At 51.8% G+C, this 20045-nt stretch overlaps 1 protein-coding gene across 2 annotated transcripts in view; it reads left to right on the forward strand.

Annotated features, from left to right (window-relative positions):
* The window catches only part of LOXHD1 (lipoxygenase homology PLAT domains 1), a 151338-nt gene that overhangs the window by 109900 nt on the left and 21393 nt on the right, over positions 1-20045 (forward strand). Inside the window, exons 29-36 of one of the 2 annotated variants that reach the window (XM_044240992.1) lie at positions 3017-3171; positions 6364-6573; positions 6689-6824; positions 8790-8998; positions 9864-10049; positions 12172-12299; positions 18631-18748; positions 19590-19764. In XM_044240992.1, coding sequence (XP_044096927.1) covers positions 3017-3171; positions 6364-6573; positions 6689-6824; positions 8790-8998; positions 9864-10049; positions 12172-12299; positions 18631-18748; positions 19590-19764 — 1317 coding nt within the window. The remainder of the gene's footprint in view (positions 1-3016; positions 3172-6363; positions 6574-6688; positions 6825-8789; positions 8999-9863; positions 10050-12171; positions 12300-18630; positions 18749-19589; positions 19765-20045) is intronic. The other variant, XM_044240993.1, reaches the window with a different exon arrangement.

Raw genomic sequence — 20045 nt, forward strand, 5'->3', positions numbered from 1 at the left:
CCTGAGGTGGCGTTCCTCAGACTCTGTCCTTGGCCTTCTCTTCCACTTTCTTTTTATGTTGCATGGGCACGCACACGTGTCAGTGCACGCGCATACATGTGTGCACACACACACACGCACACACACACACCTTCTTCCCGGACCACGGGGACAGCCGCACCTCTTTTCTGACCAGCGATGCCGCTGTCCATCAATCCCCAGGTTACTCGGTGAGCCCCGAGTGAGCTTCAGCTGTGTCAAAAATCAAACTCATGTGCAAAAAACAGGCTTTCTGCCACCAATGACACATGAAAGAATACCAGCGGTCTCCCCACGGGGGGCAGTCTGCGCGGATCAGAGACGCTCTGGGAGCTTAGAGATCCAGCTCACATAGGTTGCGTCGCATCCCATCTTGGAAAAAAAGGGAGTGAAAGCCCAGATTCCAGGCCCCATGAGGAACCAGGGGGGTATAAAGCAGCCATAGCTCTAACATTTCCTTTCATCTCAGTTGCCACTTGCTTAGAAATAAAAACAAGTGTTGCCTCCGTAATGTGCCTTTCCCTACCCAAATCCCTTTGCTATTAAGTCTGGGGGAGAATTCCCTTTTCTACTTGGATCCCAGAGGACAACCCGGAAAGCTGTCCCAGCGGCACACTTGGGCTGTTCTGTATTAATAACATGCCACAAGCCCACTCTGTGCCTGGTGATGTTTCTAGGGAAACATCTCTCCGCTGAGAGCTGTGGGGCTTGGGTGGGACAGGGAGGGGGGAGGATCCAGAAATAGCTGGATTTGGCTGCACAACCGCATTGCTCAGCGCCCAGAAGCTGAATCAGTTTTCCATTCCCCAAGGACTGGAAAGAGCAGCGGGGGGTGGAGGAGGGGGAGAAGGGGGGGCCATTCAGCCACAGCCCCTGGTGACACAGCACCCCACTCCGCGCCAAGGGCTCCGAGAAAAGGTCCTACGTCAGTGTGGAGCAGGGCTGAACCCACAGCCAGGAAGTGACTGGGGAGGAAACATGCAGGGGAGGACAGTCGATTGTTGTGTCTAAACTGTGACAAGATTCCTAATGTCACCTCCTGTCAGTGGGAGCCAGACAAACCTGGGGAATGTTGACTCTTCAACACCAAAGAGGAGCTTTTATTTATTAATGTAACGCGTGAAATGCTAATGGGTGTTGCACTGAGATGATGAGGCAGGGGTGGAGGGCAGCGTGACTTGTCCTGGTTCCCGGCCTGGGTGGGGACAGCCCCCCGAGAGCCATGCTCACGGGCACCGTGGCCATCTGTAGAACAGAGTGCTGGGCAGGGAGGGTGGGTGGGGAGAAGGCTTGGAAAGGGACTTTCAGAATTCAGGTTTGCAGGGGAGTTTGTGACATCTAGTGAAGACAGACATGTCCCCTAGGTGACAGGGCCGTGGATCTGAGCCAGGAGGGGACTGGGATGGAGATACAGAGTGGAGAAACTCACGGCTTTCAATGCCCAGGGTGTGCAGGAGGGGAGCTGAGGGAAGCGGATAGAACCCAGCATCTGAGAGGCGGGAAGGAGATTAGGAACGCGTAAAGCTGCTCCAGAAGGAGCGACCAGAGAGGCAGATGGAGAGCAGGGGAGAATAACGCTGTGGAGTCCCAGGGAAAAAGAGGAGAATAATAGGAACCACGGGGTGGGCGTGAACACGTTCCATAACCATGAGTATGAGCAACTCACTTCACCCTCCTTTTCTCGATTTAATTAAATGTGGTCTGAGCCCACTTGTAGGGGTTGGGAAGAAAGTCCATCCCAGTCACGACAGGGAAAGAAAATTCCTCTTTTTGGTTTCATGAGAATCCTGAGCCTCGCAGGAGGGGCCTGGCCCTTAGTCCAGGGCAGGTACTATGGACACCTGTGTCCTCCTACCGCACGGTGACAGTGGCTGCTGGTTCTCCGCAGACACAGAAGCATCATTTGTCTAGGTGGCCAGAGACACCTCAGCCTCAACCTGAGACCCTCTTCTTGGCCATGAGGCCTCCTTGCTTCAAGTTCCCAGATAACCCCCAGCCGTCTCCCCGCAGGGGCTCCGTGTACAGATGCGGGGTCCCTGCCAGCCAACTGGACTCCCGAGCCAAGCTCCCTTGCAGGTTGGGGAAACGAACCTTCCTCCTGGTCTGGCCGCTCCTGCCCTCCACCTCAAAGCCACAATTTCCATCCCTCCCCCTGGGGATCATCCAGGGAAGTCCCCTCTTCTTGGTCTGAAACTCCAAAGCTCTTGGGACAGACGCATAGGGGGAGGAGAGAAAGAATCCTTAGTCTCATAAAAATGCACAGCTCACCTCGGCCTCTGGGGTGGAGGTCGGAAAAGGAGATACTTCACTCTTCTTCTGTGAGCCCACAACAGCAAAACGAAGACAAGACAGCATTTGTTTTTATATTCCTTGATAATTTTTAATAACTGTTACACCAGCATTCCTAGAGCCCTTGCCGTAGACCACAGGAGGTGAAGGAGAGGGTGACTGATGGTCACTGGGGGCAGGCACCAGATTGCAGGGAGCTGAAGAATAAATAGAAATAAGGACATGAACACTATGGGCAAGCTATGCCTTCAAAAAAAAAAAAAGAAAAACTTGATTTTTTCCAAAGAGTGTTTAGCAGCAGCGGGCATGGATCCTGATCACCCTCAAATGGGAAGGCATACTATCGTCTGGTAGACGTAGTGACCACAGTGCGCCCACATGTCGGCCGGTCTCCTGTGTCCTCCCCCCAGCAGCGCAGGCAGCTAGATGAGTAGATGGTTTGACAGCTGCCGGGGGAAGCCTCCATCCTCCACGTCTTCGAGGCTACCCATGTCCAGAGGTTGGGCAGACTCCCTGCCTGCAAATCCTTGTGGATTTGTAGCAGAATGTACACAAGTGAACAAATAAAAGGCAGATGCTAACTCCTCCTCGGGGCCTGGGCCAGAGGCTTAACACCTCCTACAAATCCAGTTCCCTCCAGTCTAAAGTAATGCCGTTCTTTTGTTCCCTTTGTCCATCTGCCTGTCCATTGGTCTCACCGCCCACCCAGTTGTGCTGTACTCGGTGCAGATCTTCACAGGAAACGTTCCTGGGGCAGGGACGGATGCCAAGGTCTACATCACCATCTACGGAGATCTGGGGGACACCGGGGAGCGGTACCTTGGCAAGTCAGAGAACCGTACCAACAAGTTTGAGAAAGGAACGGTACGTGGGGCACGCAGAGTTTACCCCCTTCTCTCCCCTTCCTAGGTCCAGTGGTCTGGGGTCAGTTCCTCTTGGTGCCAGAGGCTGTCCATGAACCCTGTGCGGTGTTGTGCTCCCTCGTGTGGGTATTCACCCTTAGCGATTCCCCCTGCGGAGTGGCCGGTCTCCTCTCTCAGCCTGTGCGCACACCCTGGGTCCTGATCTGGGGTGGAGGTAGAGCAGGGCTGGGGTTTGCTTGAGGCCTGTTTGAGCCCCAGGTTGCTGTCTGTCTGGGGGTCAGGGGGAGTCATCATCAGAGAAGTCAGCTCACTGTGGGCGGGTCTCCTCATGGAGATCGGCAGCCCAACCTGCGGTCTTGCCCATGGCCGTGCGCACATGGGGGTTTCCTGCATCGACCGGTGGGTATTTAGCAGGGGTCTCCTTAGGCCGACCCTCACCTGGGTGTGGTCCTTGGCCTGACACATTTCCCACTAGTGAGAAGGAAATTCGCTGTGGGGCAAGGATGGCAGCGGCATCTCAGCAGGTCTGCAGCTGGCTGGTGACCCCATGGGCCAAGCCTGTCCTCGAGGTTCCGGGTTAGTCAGGCCACGGGGCTCCCATTCATTTGTTCCATCACCCAGGTAGGAACTCTTTACCTTTAGTTGGTTTACTGCTTCTGAAGTGGGAAGAGCCGTGTGATAGGTAGTGTGCCCTGGGCTGATGAACAGGACAAGAGAAGGAAGAACACTGTATCAGGGAGAAATAATTACACACACACACACACACACACACAGGCACACATGTAATTGTTTGCTGCACTCATAAAGTAATGGGAGATCTAACCACTTTGGACAAAATGGAATGCAAAGAGGTCAGGGACTCATATGGTGACACTGACTAGCTGTGTGATCCTGGGCAAGTTACTTAACATCTCTGTGTCTCAGTTTCTTCCACCGTAAAATAAGTTCACTGAATTAAAACATCGGAAGTGCCTAGCTCTTTGTTAGTACTGAGCGTTGTTGAGGATTGGGGGACTCACCTTCCCCTGCCTTTGATGGCGCCTGGAGCCGACCCCTGGAGAATGCATTGTAAGATAGGGGCGTGTGGCTCACAGACGACAGATCCATGTGTCATTGTGGCCAAATCCACGGAGTAGGCATAGCAAATATTTGTAGAGCACATTAATGAATGAACTTATAAGTGAAGGTGATGCAGTCCATTCCCTTCTGGGTTCAGAGCCAGATTTTGTCTCTCTTAGCAATTGTTATGTCATAAGAAAAGCCTTTGCCCCATTCTATTACCCATCCCTTTCTCTTCCTTTTCTCCTATCAAGGAGCTAGAGCCACTTCAGGTTTACTCACTGATGGTTTATGTGACTTAAAGTTCACTTCTGAGCATCTAGCAGCTTCCATTTCTCTGGCCATTTCCTGCACAAACAGAAATGCCCCACCTGCCCCCCATGAGCACCACCCACTCACTTCCAGCCCAGAACCAGGTCTTGGAGACTCTCCCTTCTGCACGGCTCCTAGGTCAGCCCTATCAGGTCCTGAGCCCTTCCTTAGCTGACCTGGCTTATTGAACCCCCTGGGCTCTCTGCTCTGTGCCCTGGGCCTTCTCATCTCACCCAGTCCAAAGCCAACAGACATGCAGCCCGCTGGGGGCACTCCACGATCCTAGACCCAGCCTGAGTCCTTTGCAGGATAGACGACCTTTCATGGCCCACGCAGCCAGCCTGTGAGGAGCGTCCACTGCACAATGCTTTTCGCTCTCTCCTGTCTCCAAACCTTTTTGGGCATCTTCCCTACAACCAGGTTCATGTGTCCAGAGAAAATCCGTGATGCTGTTCCCTGCTTTCAGTGTTTCACATACAAGACATCAGCCAAGATGAATGCTTCTTCAGCTCCCCTTGGCGTGCAGCAGCGTACCTTAGAAATCTTTCCGAGTCAGGATCGTCAAGCGTCGGTGGCTCATCCTTCGTCACCACCACACACATCCTACACACAGTATCGCCAAGGTTATCTAGCCGTTCCCCAAGCCCTGGACGGCGTGTGGCTCCCAGCTTTCCACTGTAGAAGTGGCTCCCAGCTTTCCACTTTGCAGAAGCAAAGAGGTGGACTGGGTCACGGGCTGTGCCTGTTTTTGCCCTGACGATCTCAGCCGCTTGGCAGAGTGCTGTGGCTCGCCCCATCAGCGGTGCACTGCTCACCTGCAGTCTGCCTCCACCCGCAGAGTGACCTGCCGGGCTGCCTGCGAGGCCCAGCCACCCCATCCTTAACTTCCTGCCACCACCTCAAGAGGCTTCCCGGGCCTGCCTCCAGTCCACGGACAGGTGGCTGGTCCCGCACGTGGGCTGTACTGACCCACCGCCTCCTCTCCTTGCCCTGGGCTGGGAGGTCCCAACGAGGGTCAGAGGCTTTCTTGCCCTATCTGTGTCTGGGTTCCCGGTGCTCCGTAGTGACTCAGCACATCTTCCATCTTCTGGAAGAAAAGCACTGTAACCCAAGGCCACTAACCTCTCCTATCCTGCCCCAGGCTCCTGCCAGCCACACATAGCCTGTGTTTTGACCAAGCCCCCCTCAAGGCCTGGAACTCTACATCTCACTGAGCAATCCCAAAAGAATCCAAGCACCTGAGAGTGTCACAGCCCTTTACTGAAGGGATAATCAGGGACCCAGATGGCCTTACATCACACCCCACAGAACACCTGCCTGCACCTGCATTCCAGATGTTGTCCCGGAGCTCTCCTCAGCCTGGCCTCCACCAAAGCCTCTCCCTAATCTGTTGTCTCTCCTGGGCCTGGCCCAGAGGCTCCTCTGACTGCCTCCCAGCTTCCCCCCTGGGAGTTTCAGGCCCCCTCTCCATCCTCCCTCCTGCCCCCCACCTGAATTCATGCTGACACTCCACATCACCAAGGACCTCCAGGTACCAGCACCAGGCTGAGCGCCCTTGTCTGCCCCACACCCACTAACATTCCATCTTCCAGACATCCACAAGGGGTACCCCAGGAGGCACGGGACTGCAAAATGGGGCCATTGTGAAAGGGAGGCCTCAGAATACCCAGCACTCTATGTTAGGGACTTGTGCCTGGAGGGCTCCCAGCTAGGAAGGTTTGTTCAGCCCGGCAGCTGAAGGGGATAGAAGGTACTGGATGGTTGGGGTTGCAGCGGGTGGAGGGGAGCCTCTCCACCGAGCCCGCACATCTGGTCTCCCCAGGCGGACACGTTCATCATCGAGGCCGCTGACCTGGGCGTCATCTACAAGATCAAGCTCCGCCACGACAACAGCAGGTGGTGTGCAGACTGGTATGTGGAGAAGGTGGAGATCTGGAACGACACCAATGAGGACGAGTTCCTGTTCCTGTGCGGGCGCTGGCTGTCCCTGAAGAAGGAAGACGGGCGGCTCGAGAGGCTCTTCTATGAGAAGGTGCAGGAAAGGCCATGGCAGTGTGGGTGGGGGGACTTGGTTCGTCCCCGTTCTCATGCCTTGTGCTCTGGAAGAAGGCACCAGAGCTGTAGTGGGACTCGGGTCTTCTGGGCAGGAGTACACAGGGGACCGAAGCAGCAACTGCAGCAGCCCCGCGGACTTCTGGGAGATCGCCCTGAGCTCCAAGATGGCCGACGTTGACATCGCCACAGTGACGGGGCCCATGGTGGACTACGTGCAGGAGGGCCCGGGTAAGCCAAGCAGGGAGCTTGGTGGAGGAAGGGCAGGCACCTGGACACATGGTTAAGCTTTTCTTGGGCAGGCCATGCATTTGCCCCACTGTCCTCTGACTTCTATCTAATGCTTTTAAATTCCCCCAGATTGCCTGTTTCCACCCCCACAACAACCTGCAAGGGCCACGATCAGCCCTGTTGCAGAAGGGGGAACAGAGACTAAGAGAAGTTAGGGGAATGATGCCCTTAATCCATTACCCGCCACCAGGAGGGTATTGCGGTACTCTCTGCCCTCACCCAGACTTGCCGGATATAGATTCAGCCCTGAGGGCCTGGGACAGTTCTCATAAGACAGAAGTCAACAGCTGCAGTGAAGATCCCTTGCATGTCCGTAGAGTATCCCGTGGAGGATGTCAGCCATGCAGACTTAAGGCATAGTGTGATGTAGTGAGGAAGTGGAAGAAGGCCTAAGATGGTTTTAGGGGGATTTCAGTTTCATTTCTGGTTCTGACAAGAATATATGTAGCCTTGGACAAGTCACTCTTTTGGCCTCAATTTTTCCCTCCTCCATAAAACGATATTGTAATTCCCTGAAAAGCTCATTTTTCCAACCATATTTTTGAGATAAAGCAGTTCTGTGTTTGTTTATCCAACATTTAAAGTCACTGCTTGTCTGTTCAACCGTCTTAAGTATAGAGCATGAGCCACTCTGTTCCCTTCTAGGAGACCACGTTGGGTGGAAGGGTATCATTTTATATTTTACCTTTTCACTCTGTGACTAAATGGCAGGACCCACAAGAAAGTGCTTCTCCTGAATTAAGTGCTATGATCAACCATGAAAGGCCAACAGGGCCTCCTATAAAGATGAAATACGGCTGTGGACAGGTGCAGAAAACAATGCTCGTAATTCCAGCTGATCAGGATATAGTGGGTAGAGGTGTGGAGGGCAAACAGAGCAACTGATCTGGAGCCCCAGCTTGGGACAGGTCATGGGGAAGGGCTAGTTTGGAAACTTTCAAAGACATACAAATTGCACAACCTATAACCATATTACCTATAACCTCTACCAGAGCTGTCTCCCAAGATACTGAGGAAGATGATCCCAGAGAAAGGTTTCCAACTTGTATCAGTTAGTAAGTGCAAGTGACTGAGACAAGATAGTGGCTTAAACAAATAAGGGATTTTCTTTTCTCTCACATAAAAGTTCAAAGCTAGGCAACTGGGACTGATACAGCAGGTTCTGATAAAGTCAGGGACTTCCATCCTAAAGGTTGCCCATGGTTCCAGGATGACTGCTGGAGCTCCAGCAATCACATCCACATTCCAAGCTGAACAAATTGGAAGGTTAAGGGGGAAAAGGGCCTTCCTCCCAGCTGAGTCAGAAATTTCCCCAGAAACTCACCCAGCAATGTCTGCTTATAATTTATGACCGTGCCTAGCTGCAAGAAGAATGGATACTTGCTGGGCAATTAGAACTCTGCTGCACTACCTCAGCAAGGTTTTATACTGATTAACCTGGTCTGTTTTGGAAATGGCTACCTTCTAGAACTTTCATTTACCATGTTATACATATAATACTATTTTCTTTTTCTTCCCCCAATTCCTACTTTCCGCGAGACCTTGTTTTTGCCCACTTTATTTTTGCTGACTACAGAAAGCTTTCTAGCTTTCTGTACCTGGTGAAAGGCTGTTGGTCTTGCCCTACCTCACATGGGAGTGCAGCTGAGATCATTGGTCAGAAGGGCTTCTAGAAGTGGCAACAATGCTATTGTAGGATGATCTTCACTTAGGAGACACCAATCTCTCATTCCCGGGAGAATAGATGCTCACCATAGATCATTCACCAGTCTGGAAAGCTCTGTCTCACTTTGTCTCAGAGGCACGGAGCTATGATCTGTGCTCTCCAAAGGTCATTTCCAAGTCTATGAGCCCACCCATGTCCACCTGGCCCATTATGAGTTTGGGTCCCATAATCTCTTGCAGTGATTCCCTACTATGTGTCAGTCACCACCGGGAAGCACAAGGATGCAGCCACCGACAGCCGGGCCTTCATCTTACTCATTGGGGAGGATGATGAACGCAGCAACCGCATCTGGCTGGACTTCCCCCGGGGGAAGAAGGGCTTCAGCTGTGGCTCCGTGGAGGAGTTTTATGTTGCAGGCTTGGATGTGGGCATCATCAAGAAAATAGAGGTGCTGGTCCCTGGGTCCTGGGATGGTGCCTACCCCCAGGGAAGGAAGGAGCCGATCAGGACGTAGCAGGTGGAGGTGTGGAGGGCAAGCAGAGCAAATGACCTGGAGCCCCAGCTTGGAGCAGGTCATGGAGAAAGGTCCCCTGGCCTTTGCCATCAACTAGGTGACCCTGAATGAGTCACTGCCCTGCCGGGTCTTGGTGTTCCACTGAGATGTCTGCTTTATTAGTTTTCCATTGCTGTGTAACAGATTATCACAAACTTAACTTAAGATCACATAGATGTATTATTTCCCATTTTCCCAGGTCAGAAGTCCAGATGTGAGTTAGCTGTGTCCTCTTCCCAAGGTCTCACTGGGCTGAAATCAAGTTGCCACTAGGGCTATGGTCTCATCTGAAGCTGGGGGTTTTCTTCCAAGCTCATTGGTCATTGGCAGAATCCATTTCCTTGTGGTTGTAGGACTGAGGCTGCCAGTTCCCAGAGACTGCAGGCCTCCCGTGTCACGTGACCTTCTCCAAAACATGGCAGTTTGTTTTGTCCAGACCAATAAGACACCATCTTTTCTGCTTCAAATGTCTCTGACTTCTTCCATCTCTGACATTTAGACCCTCTCTTAAAGGGCTTGCCTGATTAGGTGAGGCCCACCCAGAATAATCTTTTGATTAATTCAAAATCATCTGATTAGAGACTTCTATTTCATCTGCAAAACCTCCTCACCTCCTGGGTAGGGGGGGGACCCAGGTCTGTGTACAGAGCACTTTGGAAGGAAGCCCTGAGGGAGGAAGGTGCAGAACCGGGGAGGGGATGCTGAGTGGCAAGGGCTTCCTTCCCAGTTTTACCCAGACTGTTGGTGTGTCCTCTCTCAGCTGGGCCACGATGGGGCCTCCCCCGAGAGCTGCTGGCTGGTGGAGGAGCTGTGTCTGGCCGTGCCCACCCAGGGCACCAAGTACACATTGCGCTGCAACTGCTGGCTTGCCAAGGACCGAGGCGATGGTGTCACCTCCCGCGTCTTTGACCTCCTGGATGCCACGGTGGTGAACATAGGGAAGAAGGTATGGAGAGGAGCCTGGGTGTGCCTATGGCATGGCAAGAGCCATGCAGGGTCGGGTAGGAGAGCAGAAGGGGAGCCAGAAGTGAGGGAAGCAGGAGACTCATCCCTGGGGCAGGGCTGAAGCCTGGTTCACCATCCAGACTCACTTTGCTAGGAGCCAAGAGACTCGAGTCTCTTTGGGTCTGCTGCCGTGTGACCTTGGGCAAATCGCCTAACTTCTCTGGGTCTTGGTCTTCTCATACAGTCCATGGAAATAACACTTTCTATCCTGTTCCATGTAAGAAGATCTTGATGAGAGCAAGTGAGGTCATGAACAGTCCCTGAAGAGCTTTGCAAGCCCTGCATAGGTGTGCAGAGTCATTTTCCACCAAAGGCTCCCTCCATGCCCAAGGACAGTGGTGGAGAAAGACAGCATGCGGGCTACCACGTGCCTTGGGATCTTACAGGGCAGTGAGAGCTGCTGGCACGAGATCCCTGAAGGACAGGAGCTCTGGGCTCCTGTCCGCCTCCACCTCTAACTGGCCGCATGATCTGGGATGAAGTTGCATGAGCTCACAAGCCAGTGCTGGATGCCTGAGGGCTGGGCCCAAGGATATGTGGCCAGTTGGTGGCTCAGATGGCCCTGGTTCACGTAACCCTGCAGGGTGTTTCCCACCAAGAAGCTATGGGCTCATCAGAATGCTCCAGCCCTCAACTCTGTTCCTGAATCTAAACCAGTGGGCTATAGATGTAGGTCAGAAGGTGTCCCACGAAGGTAAGAAGAAATCACCCTGCCCGCCCCTCCCCTGCTCGAGAGCCAGAAAGCAGAACTTTCTACAGCATAGATCCACTCCCCTCCCTTACTCAGACATCTCCATCTGCGGCCAGACAGATGGTGTGGGTGAGCACACAGTTCATCCAGGGACCTCTTTCCTGACCCAGTTCCCAGCGTGCATGTGGTGTGAGTGTGTCTGTGTGCGTGCCACCCACCCCCCACGCACACCCCACTCAGGACAGCTGTATCTCCCCCTGAGCCCTTTAGTCTGTGGAAATGCAGACCCACGCCCCTATTATTGACGTTATAAAAGAACACAGCTTTATCACTTTGCAAAGAACCACAGGGTTCTTTGGACATTCCATCTCCCCAGGAGCTATCAGAGAGGAATTACAAAAGCCCCATTTCTGTGTCTCTTTCTGGAAACAACCTATTACCTAAAAAGAGACACATCTGTGTAAAGGAGAGAAAGATGGGCCCAGAGAGCACGACAGTCTGGAGGCACTAGCCTTAAGGGGCCAGTCTCCATGGGGTCACCAAAGCTCTCATTTTGATCTTGCTATTTTTCCTGCCTGTCTGAGTAAGAGCAAAAAAGCACCAGGCTTCTGCCTTCATTCCCAGTAGCTCCTCCTGCCACCACGATGCCCTGTTAAGGTTTGAGAGGATTTTCCTGATAAAGCAAGAGGCTCTTCCCTCATTACCTGGGCAAATAAGTAGTGAACTTGGCCTCTGGGCCAGGCCTATCAAGACCACTTCTACCCTCATGGTATCATGGCAAAGATTCTCGATGCTGCTTGAAAGGCACCCAGCCCCCAGCCCCCAACAGGCACAACGTCGGGAACGTGATCGCTGTGACACATAACTCGGGTTCTGAGTTGAAGGGCTTCTGGGTGGTGGGGACCAGGTGAGAACGCCGTGCTGCAGTCTCAGGGGAAGGGAGGCCAGCGGTGTTCAGAGGAGATGGGCAGCCTGGCAAGAGGAACAGAGAAAAAAGCCAGAGGACATTCCAGAACATGGGCAAAGGAGGCCCCTCTTGCTACAAGGCTGCCCCTGGAGAAAGAACCAGTGAGGCACCGTCCAGGGAAGAGCAGGCTGCCCCTTCCGCCTCCAGTGGCCACAGACAGAAGGAACACATTCTCTTTGGAGCAAACCTCAGGCAAAAGGGCCAAACCCCAACCTGAAGAGTAAATCGGGGAAGCAGTGGTTATCCTTCGAGCGTCGCTGCTCAAGGAAGCTCACAGGGTCTACTGGCTGTGCCCAACACAGGGACAGACCTGGAACTGTGCTTGCTGACCCATCGCATGTGGCAGGCCTGGCCTGGGCCTGGGCAGAGCTGTCGGCAGCTCTCACGGCATCCCTCTCTCGGCAGGTGCTCTATGAGATGACGGTGTGGACGGGTGATGTGGTCGGCGGGGGTACAGACTCCAATATCTTTATGACCCTCTACGGCATCAATGGCAGCACAGAGGAAGTGAAGCTGGACAAAAAGAAGGCCAGGTATCTAGAGGGGGCTTCTGCCCCTCGCCCTTCTGCACATCCAGTCCCCCAGCCTCTAGTCCCACCCTGCCTCAATCAGGTGCTTCCCTCCCTCTCCCCTCATACCTTAGGGCCTTCTAGCCTCCACACCTCTATCCAGGAGATTCTTCTCTCCTGGAATGCCTCTCATTCATTCTCTTCTGTCTCAGGGCCCTTCTCTTCCAGGGGTTAGCTCAAATCTACCTCCTCTAGGAAGCCTGCCTTGATCATCTCAGCCCACAGCGAGCTCCTTCCCTCCTTCCTGCCTGCCTTCCTGCCTGCTTTCTTTCCTTCCTTCTCTCCCTCCCTCCTTCCATCCATCCTTCCCTCCGTCTTTCCCTCCCGCCCTCCATCACCTAAAAATGTTTATTATAAAGCCTATTAGTTGATAGCGTTGAATCCTTGTGAATCTCCTGTTTTCGTTCCCCGTACCATGATGATGTAAGATGTTAACATTAGGGGAAGCTGAGTGAAGAGAACACAGAAACTCGGTTCTATTTTTGCTCCTCTCCTACAAGTCTAAAATGATTGCAAATAAAAAGCCAAAAATATTTTTAAATATTAAAAAATAATTGAACACCTAGTATATGGCAGGCACTGTCTCAGACATAGGAAACAGAGTATGACCAGGAGAAGATTCCTGACCCCACACAGCTTAACACTTGGGGAGCCACAGCAACAGCATGAACACCAGAGTGACCTTACCATGGACTTGGCATTTCCCTAAGCCCCCTGAGCGCATTGGCACAGTTCTCCCTGCGGCTCTCTGAGGACCATTTCTATCATCCCCTTTTTGAAAAACAAAAACTGAGACACAGCAAGGTGAAGTCATGCTGTTGAAGGTCACATAGCACTGGGAGCTGCATCCAGGGGTCCGTGGCCTTAAGCATGAGGTTCTGCTGCCCCTTACATCATCAGTAATGATGATAAAGGTGAACTCCCCACAGCTTTTACTGTCTGCCCTTTCACTGAAGTCCTGACTCAGACAGTCCTGGGTTTGTGCTGGTTTTCTGTGTTCAGCCATTGTCCCCCAGGCCATCCCTGGCCCCTGATGTGTTGAGCGGGAGAGCGGGGCAACCCAGGCCTGACTACTGTGGGCCTGCCAGGGCTCAGGCCATGGTCTGGTCGCCTGGGAGGCTTCCTGGAGGTGGTGGGGCCTGGCTCTGTTGTCTCATGTGGCCTAGCCGCTGTCTGTCTGGAGTCTCATGCTCTCTATACTCTGGCCCTAACCTCCATCCCAAGCCCAAAGTCTTGTTGAGTTTTCTTTTTTCTTTAATTGATTATCCCATATCAACATCACACCTTATTTCACAGACATATACAGAAGTAGTTGCTGGTAGGGGAGATAGACTCCTTTCTGGCAGTACTTAAATTCTGGAAGTCTTGCTTGAGAGTCACATTATAATACAACCATATTGTAAGTGATTTGAGGCGCTTATCGCAATCCTTATTGTAAGGATTTTGTTTTTCTGAATAAAGACTTACTTTGTGCTGAGAGCTATTGTTCCTTACCACCTCTAGTTTGCAAGCTCAGACCTCTTACCCAAGGCAAATTTTGCTTGATTTCATCAGCAACTGGCTCTGTTCGACCTGCGCCTTATTTCGGGTGTCAGCGTCTTGATCAGGGACTTGGTTAGTAAGACTCACTGGGCTTATAACACGTGCACAGCTTGGTGCTGTGCAAGGAGATCCTTCCCCCCAAAAGACGGTGCATGACCAGACAGGAGGCAGAGCCATGCCTGCGTACATGGTTTGCCTGCTCCAGCTGCCCTGTTGTCAAATGTTCGACCCAGAGGTCAAGGTCAGTAGCTGTTCACTTACTCCATTCCCCAACTGAAGCCCCCAACTTCTTATCTTGCCACTTTGGGGGAAACAGTTCTGTAAACTAATTCACTCTGAGATGCTGGTGAATGAATGTGGCATCCAAAAAGATGGCATCCTCAAAAGGTAATGCGCAAATCAAGGAATGAGTCTCTAATGGTGGTATTTGAGTCAGCTGGTATCTGGTGGGGATAGGTGCTATTTTTAGACAAAGATATGTGACTTTTTAAAGGGAAGTAAGTGCCTGTAAGGAATCATTCCCAGGCCTAGTAGAGACCTCATATCCTGAGAGATTCCTGATCTGGAAGCAAAGGGAAGTCAGAGTTCTGTGGGTCTGCCCAACGGAATGGCCACATGGCTTTCATGAGCCCCCACTGCAAAGGAGATGAGGAACTGAGCCCAAGGGAATGCCAGCAGAGAGAAGAGCCCAGTAGGGTTCCAGACACCATTTCAGGAGACAGATGGGAACTATTGGACCAGTGGCTGTGGCCATGGCTTTGATAAGCTCGTGAGTCTTGTCTCTTTATCACTTAGAACTCCCACTACCTGGTTAGCATTAAAGCTCTGGGAATGGAAGGAGCCCGTCTTTGGGGACTTCAAGGGCAGGGTAGTTGTTGGGTGTGCTGAGTCCTTCCCTCAGTCGGGCTTGGAGGCAAGTCTCAGGGGACAGAAGAGGAAGGCAGGCTGTCTTTGTGGGCCCCCGTGGGAGGCAGTTGGAAAGTCCCAGCTCCTACTGCTGGGTCAGCCCTCCTGACACATTGTCTTCAGCCAGAAGGCCATGCTTTACGAGGGCGCTGGGAGATTAGAACATGCACAGGGCCTGATCCTGGCATGTTGGGATGACAGATATTTGGAATCTGAGGTTTCTTTGCCTTTGGTCTACATTCACACCACAGCCAGGGTGCTTGTGCATATGGATGCAGCCGGTGGGTCGGCTCCCATCACCCCCTGATATCTCATGGGGGCATGTGCTGTGTTCACTTATCTTAATGGTTCCCGAGGAGAGATCTGAGGACCCAGGGGTTGTTGGCTCGCCTTTTACCCCCCAGGCACGTCTGCATCCGTGGACACGGACACCACCACTAATACGGTCATCCTGCTTCTCACGCATCCTTGGAATACCCCCTATGCTGGTCCCAAGGTGGTCTGGCCTCATTTGCCCCCTTCACATCCCAGTGTGCTCCATCCATGGCCCTTGGGGGTGTGATAAAAATTTGCTGCAAATCTAGTGGCTTCAAACCACAGGGATGTGTTCTCTCCCATTTCCCCAGGCCAGAAGTCTCAAGTCAGTATCACTCAGCAGAAATCAAGGCCAGTCGCACCCCTTTCAAAGGTTCTGGGGGAGAACCCATTCCTTGCCTCTCCCAATTTCTAGGGGCTGCCCACCTTCCTTAGCTTGTGGCCACATCTATCCAGTGTTCAAAGCCAGCATCTTGCTGCCTCTTGCTGCTCCATCCTCCCTATCGCCTCCTCCCTCATGTAGGTGTCAAATATCTCTTTGCCTCCTCCTTATAAAGACACTTGTGACTGCATTAAGTGTCACCCTAGCAGGAAGTGTTTGTCAGCCTACCACAGGGGCTGTGACCCACAGAGCAGGGCTCTGAAATCTCTGTCTTATCAGGAATAGTCAACAGTTTCAAGGACATTCAATTTTTTTAATGTTTATTAGGAAGTATGTATGGGTGGGGTTAGATGACCTTCTATGATTTATATAATTCAATAACCTCATACCTCTTTGGCACCACCTAATTAGAGAATATAGTTCTATTTATTTGTACCTAGCCATCTGTTTATATATATATATATATATATATATATTAAACAAGTATAACATGCATAATATATATATGTACATAAATTGTAAACACTTACAGAACAAAACCTATGAGCTATCCCCCAGTCCAAGAACATTGCCAGTTCCCTCTACCTCCCCACCCTAGAACTGAGTATTATCTTGGCTTTTAAGGTAGATACATTTTTGCTTTCCTTTATCCTTTTATCCCTACCCTGTGCTGGCCTCCCTGAACAACCAGCTTCCACTGAGTCTTGATTTCAGTGTTACGTAAGTGAGACAAGTTGTGGGCATTCTTTCATGTTTAATTTCTTTCCTCGACACTAGGATTTTCAGATTTCTCTGAGCCCCTGAGGATGGCTGTGATTTGCGCATTTTCACTGCTGCCTAATGTTCCACTGATGGCGGCCTAGAGAATAGAGGTCAGATGGCCAGTTGCATGGGACGGTTGCATGGCATTGGGTGTGGCCGAACTGTTGACAGTGAAACCATTAGCTCTGGTGGGCAGAGCTGGGACCCGTGAGGGGAGGCTCAGCTCCACGTAAACCAAACATTATTAAAAGTTGGCCCCAGCCATCCGGAGAGAGAAAGGGCTGCCCCAGCCTGACAGGGGGCCCATCACTGGAGGTGGCAGGGCATGAACTAGATGGCTCTTAGTGTAGAGTCCAGCCTGGAAGCAGCTAGAGCTAGGTCTAGCCTGAAGCCATAGCCAAGGCTCTGACCCCTGCCATTCCCAAGAGCCCCGGCCAGGCCTCTAATGGCACCAAGGCTGACTGCTTAGGCAGCTGTCCCAGAGAGGCCAGCTTTGGACCCCATACCTTTCCTCCCTGTCTTCCAGCCAGCCCTTTTGCAGGCTCCCTACCCACAAACCTTCCCTAGCTTCTTAGCAATGTCTAAAATTCTTCCAGCTCTCTGGCTGTTCTGAGTCCCAGAGACCAGTGAGTGAGTGGGTGCTAGGCCCTTTCCCAAGGACAGCCCTTGGTGGGGATCAGGGAAGGGAAGGAAACCAGAACAGGAAAGGACTGAGGGGCAGCCAAAGGTCGCACCCCCCCCCCCAGCGCTACCTCTTTTGCTGCTGAGTAGAGGCCCCTCTGAGCAGAGGAGGAGGGCAGGCTCTGGAGCACTTTAGCAGCCCTGCTTTTCTGAGCCAGAGGCAGGCAGCCCTGGACCGGAGGATGACCGCCTCTCCCCAGGTGGCCTCTCAAAGTGGAGCCCTCCTACATGTCAGCTGAGGTATGTGAGGGAGTGGGACAGCGGGAAACATGCGGCCAGTGAGTCGTAGAGGGATGAAGAGCCCCGGTGGGGCTTCCACTGTGGATGTGGGCCTTTTACCCTGCGGAGAGGTGGTCCACCCCGGCGGGACTGGGGTCTAGCCTCTAATAAAGGATGAGGGGGCACGGCACAGTCAGCCACTCTTTAGTCTTCTAGAAGAAAAGCTTATTTCTTTCTCCCTTTTATACTGCCCCACCATAAAATCTCCATAAAATAGGAATACTTGGCTAAATTCAAAGAGTGAAAATCGAAGAGAAACACAAAGCAAAGAACTCTTGTTTTTTTTTTTCAAAGCAAAGAATTCTAAAGTTCCTTAAATCTGCAAAATTATGCACCTGGTGAGGAATCAACTAGCTGAAAGATTATTTGAGAGAATCTCCAGTATGTGTGACGAGCTCGACAAGGGGACTTGTGAGCACGTTTCCACAGGACCAGCACAACAGGCAGGGCTTAAATTAGAGCAGGAGGGATTTAGAGCAGACTCCCGGGAGAATGTCTTCGCTGCTAATAATCATAAAATACAGATGAGTAAGTTATCAAAAAGGATTAGGCCTCTGCTCTTCCACTGCCTCTGAGAAAAGGACTAGTTCTTGGTTTGCAGTATTTTTCAGTCCCAACCCCCTCCGGCTGTGGCCTCTGTTTTTAAACATATGTCTTATAGACAAGGAAGCCCAATCGCCAGTGGCATCCTATCTTCCTATCTTCAGTGCCACTTGCATTACCCCCAAGGCTTATCAGCAGCATTATCTGGAATCAGTTATCAGTCAAGCAATCAGCACTGAAGGTTGCATTATACATGTAGCCCTGTAGGAAGAGCAGTAAGAAAGCAGGATAGAGCATCTCTGACAGGATGAGGTCATTTAGCAGAAAAATAGTAATAGCACCAAATGCAATGTTACCTCTACGTGCCTGCCATTTAATAGTTATTGGCATCATTACCCAATCTCAGGCCACTGCATTTAGTTTTGCAGATTGTGTACAGAAAAATGTAAATGGTACCGTCTAAGCTGAGCAGTGTACAAGCTGCCCCACCATTCATGGCAGCCCTGTCACTCCTAGAATCCCATCTGAAGCCTTGCAGATATGGATTTCCTTTTACATTTTAAGTTGATGTCACATTCTTTTGGTCCTCCTGACAGTTTGGTGAGATTGCAGGACCAGTGTCATTTCCACCAGAATAAGGATGAGGAAACCAAGTCCCAGAGAGAAGCTTGGACTGCTCTAGGTGGCTGGCAGAATGAGATTAGGATCCAGAGCCTGATTCAGGGTCATGGCTATCAGCCAAGCTCACTTAACCCAGTCTTTTAGGAGCACATCTGGGGTGCAAGGGACAGACTGCTGGGGCATCGCCTCCCTTTTCATCCTCTCTCAGGCCTAACCCCTCACTCTATCCAGCATCCCACATCACGCCTCTCCTCTCTTCCCCAGATTTGAGCGGGAGCAGAATGACACTTTCATCATGGAGATCTTGGACATTGCTCCGTTCACCAAGATGCGGATCCGAATTGATGGCCTGGGCAGCCGGCCCGAGTGGTTCCTGGAGAGGGTAAATATCTTCCTTCCAGCCACAGCCCAACCCTTCTTCCTGCTCTTCTCGGTTATTCAGTGGACCTGGTTAAAGAGAAACTGTCACTTTAGAGGGTTATGACATGAATCAGACCTAGTGATCCGGTGAGCCCTTTGGCTTGAATTAACCAGAGAACGTAGTTTTAGTTGTTTGTGCTCAGTATGTGCTGTCAGTATAGTGTGGACAGACTTAGCGCATCCTTCTTGGAGGAGGTCAATTGGGAGGATAGAGAGAGAAGCAGCAACAACCAGCAGAGGGTCTAATGTTGGGCACTTTGGGTAGGATGGAAGGGAGATTTTGGTGCCCTAGGATCACACATTAGGTAGCTGCCTCTTTTTCCATCACGGGCTCTGCTCTCCCTGATTCAGTCCTCAAATCTCCCAGCCACCAAAGGCTATCTATCCTGAGTTCCCTGAGGTTCCCACTCCCCCTCTACAGCCATTAGTGGATTTTTCTTGAGCCAACAATATGGTGCCCACACCAAGGACAACTTGGCCAACCAGAGGTATTTATGGCTGACAGTGGTTTGGTTGGTCCCTTTTTCTGTCATTTATTCAACAAACATTTCTTGTGCACAATGATGGTACCTCTCAGAAACAGGTCTGAATGCATTACCCATTTCCAAATCCCCAAACTAAGGGGTTTCAGCCCCTGTGCAAGACACACAATGCAGGGTCTTTTTCTCAGAGAATCTCGGTCAGAAGAATTCGTCTTGGGTCTGGAATCATGGGTCCTTGGGGCTTGGGAAAGGGGCCTGTGTTCACAGGTGGACAGCTGGTGGAGCTGAGGGAGGGTTCCCACACTGGCTCCTCTCATCCAGATCCTCCTGAAGTGCATGAATACTGGAGACCTGACCATGTTCTACTATGGAGACTGGCTGTCCCAGCGGAAGGGCAAGAAGACCCTCGTGTGTGAGATGTGTGCTGTCATTGATGGGGAAGAGATGATGGAGTGGACCTCCTACACTGTCTCAGTCAAGACCAGTGACATCCTGGGTGAGTCAGGGCATCCATCCCATCTCCCAGTCCCACATCCCACTCCACTTGCCCTTCCTCAAATTCTGGCTCAGGCCCTGGGCTTTGGTCAGGCTCTCACTTTTCTTTGGCTGACTTTCCAAATGCATGTCCTTTCCACCATGTGTCACTTTCTGTCCAGACAAAGTATTTCTTCCCAGTGACTGAATTGGCTCTCCTCCTCCTCCCTCAAGGAGGTCTGGGAGAACCAGTTTGGGCACTATGGTCAGCACTTTGGAAAACTGTGCAGGAACATGACTCAG

This window comes from Neovison vison, chromosome 3 (genome assembly GCF_020171115.1).
Source record: "Neovison vison isolate M4711 chromosome 3, ASM_NN_V1, whole genome shotgun sequence".
Classification (NCBI taxonomy): Eukaryota; Metazoa; Chordata; class Mammalia; order Carnivora; family Mustelidae; genus Neogale; species Neogale vison.